Consider the following 9,455-nt stretch of genomic DNA (forward strand, 5'->3'; position numbering starts at 1 on the left):
GTTCATTCTATTGTTTAATTCTCAAAATGACATTAAGGGTAAATATACTTAATGTCAGTTTACAAATGAGGAAACTTAAGGCACAGAAGGGTTAATGTGCCCAAGATCCCATTAAGTAGCGTCAGCAGAGGGTTCAGACCTTGAGCTATCTTCCTCCAACACTCACTAGGAAAAAGGATCAAGTTTTCATCTTATAACATGGTCTGTCCCAACACAGGGCAGGTGACTTAGAAAATTATCTATAGATTTCTATTATCCCCAAACTAAAAAGATTTGTCAACTCAGTGCAGATGTAGTGATCGTGTCCGATTTTGGTAGTGACAATTTCACTAAACTTAAACTGAATAAAAACTATGTAATTTCTAGAACGGATGCAGTTTATCTGTTTTGTTGGGAGTGCAGTTCCAAGGCACAGAAAAGAAAGCCAGCATTCAGGTCCTCCAGTTTCTAAGGGAGGGGAGGCAGAGGACAAAGGGGATGGAATGGACATCAGATTGACCACGCTGCAGCATATGTAACATCTGGAGCTGCTGTCTGGTGCAACTGAACATCCTGAACCATATCTAAATTAAGAGCATTTTTAAAAACATATTTTATTGATTTTTTTTTACAGAGAGGGAGAGGGATAGTTAGAAACACCAATCAGCTGCCTCCTGCACACCCCCTCCTGGGGTTGTGCCCACAACCAAGGTACATGCCCTTGACCGGAATTGAACCCGGGGCCCTTCAGTCCACAGGCAGATGCTCTATCCTCTGAGCCAAACTGGTTAGGGCAAGAGCATTGTTGAAGGTAAGGGATGGTGAACAACCTTCCCTGTGATCAGAAGTAGAGAATTCATTATCTGAAATGGGATGTAAGGGCATGTGCTATGAGAAGGGAAGCTAAGGGTGAGATAAGCTTGAACATGATGAACTTCTACATTAACCCCTGGGAAGACTGAGGGAGAACCTATATACATAAATGGCTAACATGCTAAGTGTCCGACCATCCGGGTAATGTTGTCACATAACACCAGCTTCCTCTCTCTAGCAACTAGCCTCCTTGCAGTTCTTCTGCCTAGGAACACAACTTGCTTTATAGCCAGGTGGAAACACCACACTTTAACAAATGTCTGTAAAGCATTTTCCTGTGCCTCATCTCATTTGATCCTCACAGAAGTCCTGGAGTAGGTAGATAGGGATATTCCGTGGAATCCTATTTTCATTAGCTGGAAAATGGAGATTTAGAAAGCTTAGAAACTTGACCCAACTGAAAAGAAATAAGAATGGTGGACCTTATAAATGACTTCAGGTTTTCTCACTGCACAGAATATAGTTAAACACTGCTGCAGTTAAATCTTTTACCCTTTGTTCTACATGTGTGATCTACAATAATAATCTGCTTCCTGTTGATATTTACTGCTGTGTTGCTAACAATTACCTGAAAGAGAAGTTGGGGTGCTTTATTGGGCTGGAAAAAGTTTATCTAAATCAGAAAGCTGGTCTAATTAAGCACGTTTAGTGTGTGTGTGTATCTAAGTTGACCTGTGTATGCATGATACATACAAAGCTCTGGCTAGCTCCAATCGCACACGTGTTTCTGCATGAGAAAGGAAGATGCCAAGACCACAAAGCCACTGTGGAAGAACAAGCAGGCTCCACCTGGGAGGGCTGCAGATGCAGAGAGCCATTGCTAGTAGGGAAAGACATGTGAGTTGTCATTGTCAATCGTGAATTTGGTCGACACTTCCATTATAAAGGGCGAATTGTGATAGTAAGATTTCTTCTAATTAATTTTTTTCAACGTGCACGATTTCGTGCACCGGGCCACTAGTAAATATGTAAAAGGAGACACGGCGTGTGCACTGGTTCAGTTGAATCAGCAAGAGAAATAAAATGAGAGCTGGAGGGATATGAGGTGGCAATCAGATTGGCGGAGTGGGATTTCTAATTTCAGAGGTGGGGAGGTTCTTGAAGCAATGACAAGTCTAAATTGCAACCAATCATGGGAAAAGTGCTGAGAAGAGTTAAAAATCAAATAAAACGTTTGAGGCTACAGTGGCACTAAGTATGAGTCATTCATTCACTTGTGTGCAGCTATTACCATTACAAGGAAAGAAAAAAAGAGAGTGGAGTATAGAAGCTAGGTGCTGAAGTTGTAGTGGATGATCAAGGTCCAGAAGTACAAAGGGTGAAGGGCCCATAAAGATGTCATGAATCTCACAGGCAGTTCTGCATGAGAAAGGGAGAGTAATGACCTGCAAGATACCAAGACCACAAAGCCTCTTGTGGACACTGTGGAAGAACAAGCAGGCTCTGCCTGGGAGGGCTGCAGAGGTTGAGGCCTGGAGAGAGCAGCCTCCAGTAGGGAAAGACATGTGAGTTCTGTAAAGAGGAAAACAGATGCCCCAGTTTACATGAAGTTTTAGAAGGCAGGGTGCATACATGTGACACTCCCAAAGTTAGAAACACCTGTGCAAACTTTGGCTGTAACCACCTCTGAGCCTGTTAACTTAGGTACAGAATAGGGACAGCACAGCAGGTCTGTGAATAATGTCAATTTGTTAGAAGAGATGCCATAGGAACTTCACTGTTTGTCAAGTAATCTAGGGTAAAACTGGTTTTGTTATATGCCATTTAGCTCAAGTTGCAGAACCTATCAACAAGACTTACTGTACTTGTTCCATGAGGTAGTGAGGATAAATTGAGATGTGAATATGCCTTGTAACTATAAAGCAATTCACATTATGGAACTCAAATTTGGGAAAATGCCTTGCTGAATTATCTGGATTACCAACAGATGATTATAGCTGTATGTACATGAAGATTTTATGCCAATGTACTTTTATTCCATGTGTGAAACTTAAACTCAGGATGGTAAAAATAAATAAATAAAAATTATATATATAAAATCAAGGGTGTCAAATGTCCTAGAGAGCATCAGACACAGTTAAGAATAAAAATAGACATGGCAGGTCACTGCTAACTATGGGAGCAGCAATTTTTTATGTGATTTTCAAGGAATTTGACCTGGATATAAAATGAATATAACTTTGATCATAGCTTACCAGTTAAAAGCTTTCACATGTCAATGAATGCTTAACAGCAATCTTATGAGGTAGATTACTTCTATTCTCAAGATGGCAAAAATGAGATTGAGCAAAGCTCTCCTGTAAACCCAGGGTTGAGAAGCCTATTCTATAAAGTGCTAGGCTGTATATTAGGCATTGTGGATCATACAGTCTGTAGCAACTACTCAGTTCTGATGTAGCATGAAAGCAGCCCTAGAGAAGAGATAAATAAATGTGGTTGTGTTCCAGCAAAGTGGTTACTTACCAAAACAGGTCCCACGGGCTGTTTGGCAACCCCTACTATAACCTGATCTATTTTTAACCCCTGCATTTTACCACAAATACAACTCAGTCCAATGGTCAGAGAGGACAAGTAAATGTAAGCTAGTAGTATGATTAGTAACACTGCTGCATCATTTAGGTCTATTGTACTTTTCAACCATTAAAATTTGAGCATCAGGCATTAAATCAAGCACATTAGCAAAATCATGATCTGTGACTTTGTTTTTAATTATCTTAAGCCTTATGATGACATAATTTACAATTTTGTGTTGATCTATTCTCTACTTTAATCCTAGCGAACTGTCAACAGCACCATTACCAACCACACTCATATAGTCAATAGCTATTCAAGACCATCCTGAATTATAACTTACTGTTAGTATGACTTAAAGAATTCACAGAGTTTGCTATTATATCTTGTCACGCTGAATTTTCAAAGCACCTGACCTTAAAGATCATCTATAAAATGTAGAAGTGTTAAATACTCTTTATTTGATATCATACAGAAACCACACTAAAATGCCTTTCATTCAGCAAAAGGCAACAGTTTAGATACAGGGAATTTTATTAAATTGGCATAGTTGGGACCAAAAAAGATAAAATGGTCACTGCCAGCTCATCTGCAGCCCTTCCTTTTAACAGGATAATAAACACAACTTGAAACACAAGCAAGTCTTGCAGGTCTAAGAGACAGTGAAGGGATTTCCTCAGAATTAAAACATATTAATACAACCAATCATATAAACCTAAATATAAGCCAGTTTCCTACAGATTTTGAGATGGCACTCTCACCACCTCTGTGAAAAGTTGAACACTAGGAATCAAGTCCAACCATATTCATTTAACCACAAGCCAATCTTATTTAAATCAGGACTGCCCAAAAGAAATGCTCTATTAGCCATTCATGATCTGAATTCTGGTGTATGAGATCAATTTAAATATGGTACACATAAAAAAAGTCATGAGACATTTGTAATAAATAAGGCAGTGGCCAACTATTACTCATTAGTAGCTTTTTTGAGATAAGCTATCAAGTCTGCCCGCTCTGCACTCTTCTTAATGCCGGCGAAGATCATTTTGGTCCCAGGGATGTACTTCTTGGGATTCTCCAAATACTCCATCAGAGTAGCCTCGCCCCAGGTGATACCTAAGTAAGAAGAGACGTGCTGTTAAGTATTTTACACTCCTTTCAAAGGGCTTTCCATAGGTCCCACCCATGAGTTATTGAACTCTCTCCCTCTTACCTTTGTTCTTGTTGGCATCCGTGTAAGAAAATCCAGGGGCCTGACCTGTCTTTCGCCCAAAGAGACCATGGAGGTTTGGCCCGGTCTTGTGCTTGCCTCCCTTTTCCACAGTATGGCACTGGGCGCACTTCTGAACAAAAATCTTCTTGCCCTTCTCAACATCACCCATTTTTAAATCTAAAAACAAAAGACTCAATTAAGTCTTTCCTCCAAGTAAAAATATAGTGGAAACCAATCAATCAATGATCACTTCAATGCAAATCTACAACATAAAACCTTCACTTGGTACATTTGCAATGGACGCTTTCGTACCAAAACACTATTTGGGAGAACCTCCTTAAAAGCACACCTCTGGGTGGGGGAGATGAGAGATCAACCGAAAGACTTGTATGCATGCATATAAGCATAACCAATGGTAACAAAACACTGGGGGATGAGGGCCTGTAGGGGGGTGGGATGGGGGGGGGGGGCCAGTGGTAAGATATGTACACATATGATACCTTAATTAGAAACAAAAAGTAAAAACAAACCCCCAAAACCAAAAAAATAAAACGAAACCCTCCTCTGTTTAAGTGAGGGAAAGTCAACGCCCGAGTAAGCAAAAAACGGGAACCTGATTCGAAACTGTTTCCAAAGACGAGGTCAAGGTCACAAGTGAAGCTTGAAGGTGAGTATGGTAAGCCAAAAAGCGCAGAAATCCCAACTAAAAACGCCCCTGTACTCAGAGGACGACTTAAAGCCCACCCCCTCACTAAGGATGGGACCAGTCCCCGCAGCGGCGAGGCCGCGGGCCCGGCCCGCAGGGTCACCCCGAACTGCCCGGCTGTGGGCGAAAGGTCAGCGCGGGCCCGCGGTTCCCAGAAGCCCCCGCCCCGCGGCGCCGGGCTCCCGGGGCGCCACGAGGTCACCCTTCCGGGCCGGGCCGGCTTCAAGGAGACGGTGACGACGACTTCCTGCGATGCCGCCGCGGCCAGCAGGTTTCGGGGTGAGGAGGCCGGCGGGGATCAGAGGAAAGTGGCCCGTTCTCCGAGCAGCAGCGGCTCCGACTCCCTCCGAGGAGGAACGTGGAGCGCAGCGCGCCGCCTCCCGCTCCCCCCAGTCCCCCCCGGGAAGCCTTACCGTCCCCGCAGCCCCTCCGCCCCGCCGGCGGGAGGGCCGCCTCCCCTGGGCTCTCTCTCTGCTCCCCAGGCAGCCGCCGGGGTCTCAGCCCTGGCCCTGACCGGGTTTCCCCGCCCCCGTCCCGGCCGAAGCCCACCGGGTCCTCCCTGGGCGCCGGCCTGTCCGCGCGGGCGCCCCCCGGAGCTCCCAGGCGCCGGCCTCCAACCGCCCGCGCCCCCCGCGCTGCGGTGCGCCCCGGGGCCGGCCTCCTCCCGCTGCCACCGCTGCGCGTACCCCGCGCCCGCGCTCACCGCTCGTTAGTCCGCGCCACACGGAGGCTCCCCGCTCGCCGGCCGGACGTCCCGCTCTGTAAGTCCAAGGGCACGCCGGTCCACGCCTAAAGTACCGGCGTTGGTGCAACCGAACTCGCCCCGCCCTTCTGCGGCCCGACGTGCGGCCTGGCCTCCTGATACGCAATGACGTCGCCGCCTCTCATTGGCTCTAGTCGCCGGGGGGCGGGGCCTGCGTCAGCGGCCAGCGCGCGCACGCTCACGCCCGCTAGCAGGGTAGGGTGCGCCGCACGGGTGCCCTTCCTGTGGAAGCCTCTGCGCCGGGCAGTTACCACAGTCCGCCGGGTGACGTCACGGAGGAGGTTCCGGGCGGGGCTGACGTCACCGCCGGCCGGCCTCGGCGTGCGTGCGCGTGCCGCCGGGGAGGGTGGCGCCCCGAGGTGGATCGCGGGCGTTATCCCGCTAAGGTAACGGCTCCTGGGCTCGCGGACGTGTTGCCGGGGAGGACGGCGGCGTTTTGCCTTCCTGGCGACTTCCCGTCAGCTGGCGACCTTTGCCCGTGCTTGGTCACACTTTCACTTCTGGTGCCAGCTGCGCCGAGAGAGAGAGAGAGAGAGAGAGAGAGAGAGAGAGAGAGAGAGAGAGAGAGAGAGAGAGAGAGCGAGCGAGGGAGGGAGGGAGGGAGGGAGGGAGAGAGAGAGAGAGAGAGAGAGAGAGAGCGAGCGAGCGAGCGAGCGAGCGCGAGCCTGCACTCAGGCGTTGGAACAGTTGGACACGTGCACCTGACCTTTCCTCCTCCAACCCTTTAGGTCACCTTCCCAACCTCCCCCGGATGGCCGCCCCGGGCCGGGGAGGGGCACTGCGGGCGGGGCTCTGGCCACTCCCCTGCCGGCTTTTTAATTTAATTTAATTTTTTCCTGCCAACGCCAGTCTCTTTCCCCAGAGAACGAGGAGGGTGTGTAGGGCAGCCTCTAGGAAGCAAGGCTGTTGCCTGGTTAGCCAATCCTTTGACATCTAGGCCGGATTGCACCACATCTAACCCAGGCGAAGGTCATGGTCCAGGAGGCGAAGGTGGTCGGAGTCCATAGTTGAATGTGGGTTTGGTCACCCCAGCTTCCAGCTGTGTCCTTTCCCTCCAACCAGCTCCCCTTTCTGACGTGCTCAGGTTCCTGCAAAGTTTCTTCTGGTCGCCCTGGTCCCTCACATCCAGCCCCCCGAGTTCTCGTGGATTTTTCCTCTTCATCTTTGTGGGGTCGAGCCCTGGAGTCAAAATAAGACCACCAGAGGCTGCTAATTGATTTTTTTTAAAAAAAGCAGGCAAGGACTTATTGAACTGGCCAGGACGGCCGCCAGAGCACAACATGCAGGTGGAGTGTAAGCAGTCCTTTTAAAGGTCTATACCACAAAAGTTTCCCTTTGTTCTAAATTCTAAAGGCTGGGAACACTGGAATGTGGACCTATCTTGCGATAGCAGATAGTGCAGAAGCAGAGCTGAGCAAACAATCTCTAAAAGTTATCTGGAGTTTCAGCTACTGCGTCCATGGGAATCACTCTCCTGTGGTCCTGGGCCACAGGCGCAGGGAAATTGCCTTAGCCTCCAGGTCTCCATCTGGAAGCCGAGGTAACTACCCTATTGTTTATGCAAGTAAGTGAGTGCAGATGCCAGAATAGCAGGGTTAAAATTGGAACAGCAGTTTTTACCTAAGTATGGTTGCTACCATACTTCACAGTTACTGAGTACGTATTGTGTACCTAGAGTACATCGATGAGGACTTTTTTCTGATAGGAATTGATATTCAAGCATCCTTTCTCCCGCCCCCAAGTTAAGCAATAGGTGCTAGGAAGTTGAACTAAATGACCTTGGATCCATTCCAAACCACTTGGCCTACGATTCCTGTTCTAGGCCACCCAATTTATTTTTCTTTTAAAAAAATATAGATATTTTGCCGAAACCGGTTCGGCTCAGTGGGTAGAGCGTCATTCTGCAGACTGAAGGATCCCAGGTTCGATTCCAGTCAAGGGCATTTACATTGGTTGTGAGCACATCCCCAGTGGGGGGTGTGCAGGAGGCAGCTAGTCGATATTTTTATCTCATCTCTCATCGATGTTTCTAGCTCTCTATCCCTCTCCCTTCCTCTCTGTAAAAAAATCAATAAAATATTGACTGAGGACAAGGGTGTCTATTTTTTTTATTTATTTATTTATTTTTTAAGAATGAGAGGGAGAAACAGCCATGTGAAAGAATGTCCATCAGCTGCCTCCTGCATACCCCTTACTGGGCACTGAGCCCCAATGGGGAATCGAACTAGCAACCCCTGGGTGCATGGGATAATGCTCCAACACTGACCAGGGCTCTTTGTGGGTTTTATTTTTCGTTTCCCTAATGGCTAATGACATTGAACATCTATTGTGCTCATTGGCCATCTCTATATATTCTTTGGTGATGTTTTTTTTTGTCCATTTTCTAATTGGATTATTATTTTACTGTTGAATTTTTAGAGTTAATGTATTCTAGAAATTAGTTCTTTGTTAGATAAGTGGTTTGGAAAATACTTTCTCCCAGTATATAGCATAGCTTTCCATCCTTTTACCAGGATCTTTTTGCACAGCAAAAGTATTAAATTATGATTAAGACAAATTTATCCGTTTTTCTCTTACGGAATACATTTTGGTGTTAAGTCTAAGAATTATGCCTAAATGAAGCAAATCTAACAAGCATTCCCTCAGTAAGGCACACCGCTGACTTCTTGTACTTGCCAACACTAGACAGCAATCCAGCACTATGCTTGGGGGCCATTTGAAAGAGCAAAATCGTCAATGAAAGACACAGAAAATATGAAAAACAAAACAAAACACTAAAACGTGGACAAAAAGGACACTTTGCTTACAGTGTGAGAACTGAAAAAAGGAGGCAGAATGTGGCCATGTTCAGCCTCAGCTGGGAACTCTCTTGGAAAGTTGATGCCAGTGTTCTGGTAGCCTGGTTGAGGGGCGGAGGAGAAACAGCACCTCTAGACTGAGGAGTCAGTGTTTTACAAAATCCTTGTGCTGGTTCTTCTCTGCTAGATCCATTTCTCAGCCTTTCTTTTGACTGAGGACAAGGGTGTCTAAGGACAGTATCCTCTGAGCCACTTTGCTCTTGGCGATTGGTTGGGTTCCAGTGGGAGGCACCTGTAACACTGGGCCCTTCCCTTTCCTGGAGGGTTGGGAGTGCTAAGGCTTCTTGCTGTTGCTAGCTCCTGGTACCCAGCTATTGAGGTTCCATAACCCTACCCACATCTTTGTAAATAGTCCTTGCCCTAAACTCCCCTCAGTGGAAGCCTTGAGGGTCTGTTTACTGCTGAGACTCTTATTGATAAAAGTCCTCATTTCCAATTTTCAGAATAGAACTCAGTCCTCAGCTATACCTGTGTTTTGCATGCCATAAATCCTGTTTTACCTTTCTTCAGAAAATATTCCTCAGGACTTCCGCCAGGATGAGAGAGGGCAGT

The 9,455-nt window shown here is 46.7% G+C and overlaps 1 protein-coding gene across 2 annotated transcripts; it reads right to left on the reverse strand.

Moving 5' to 3' along the window:
- Window positions 1–3,804: 3,804 nt before the first annotated feature.
- Window positions 3,805–6,140, reverse strand: LOC118727795 (cytochrome c). Of its 2 annotated transcripts, none has more exons than XM_036453739.2 (3): window positions 5,986–6,140; window positions 4,577–4,753; window positions 3,805–4,479 (listed from the first exon to the last, which is right to left on the reverse strand). In XM_036453739.2, the coding sequence occupies exons 2-3, from the start codon at window positions 4,743–4,745 to the stop codon at window positions 4,331–4,333; spliced, it is 318 nt and encodes a 105-aa protein (XP_036309632.1). In that variant the 5' UTR covers window positions 4,746–4,753; window positions 5,986–6,140; the 3' UTR covers window positions 3,805–4,330. The 2 variants fall into 2 exon arrangements, with proteins under 2 accessions (XP_036309632.1, XP_036309633.1); XM_036453740.2 differs by having other exon boundaries at window positions 5,969–6,067.
- Window positions 6,141–9,455: the final 3,315 nt, after the last annotated feature.

This window comes from Pipistrellus kuhlii, unplaced genomic scaffold, assembly GCF_014108245.1.
Source record: "Pipistrellus kuhlii isolate mPipKuh1 unplaced genomic scaffold, mPipKuh1.p scaffold_m20_p_26, whole genome shotgun sequence".
NCBI classification, from domain to species: Eukaryota; Metazoa; Chordata; class Mammalia; order Chiroptera; family Vespertilionidae; genus Pipistrellus; species Pipistrellus kuhlii.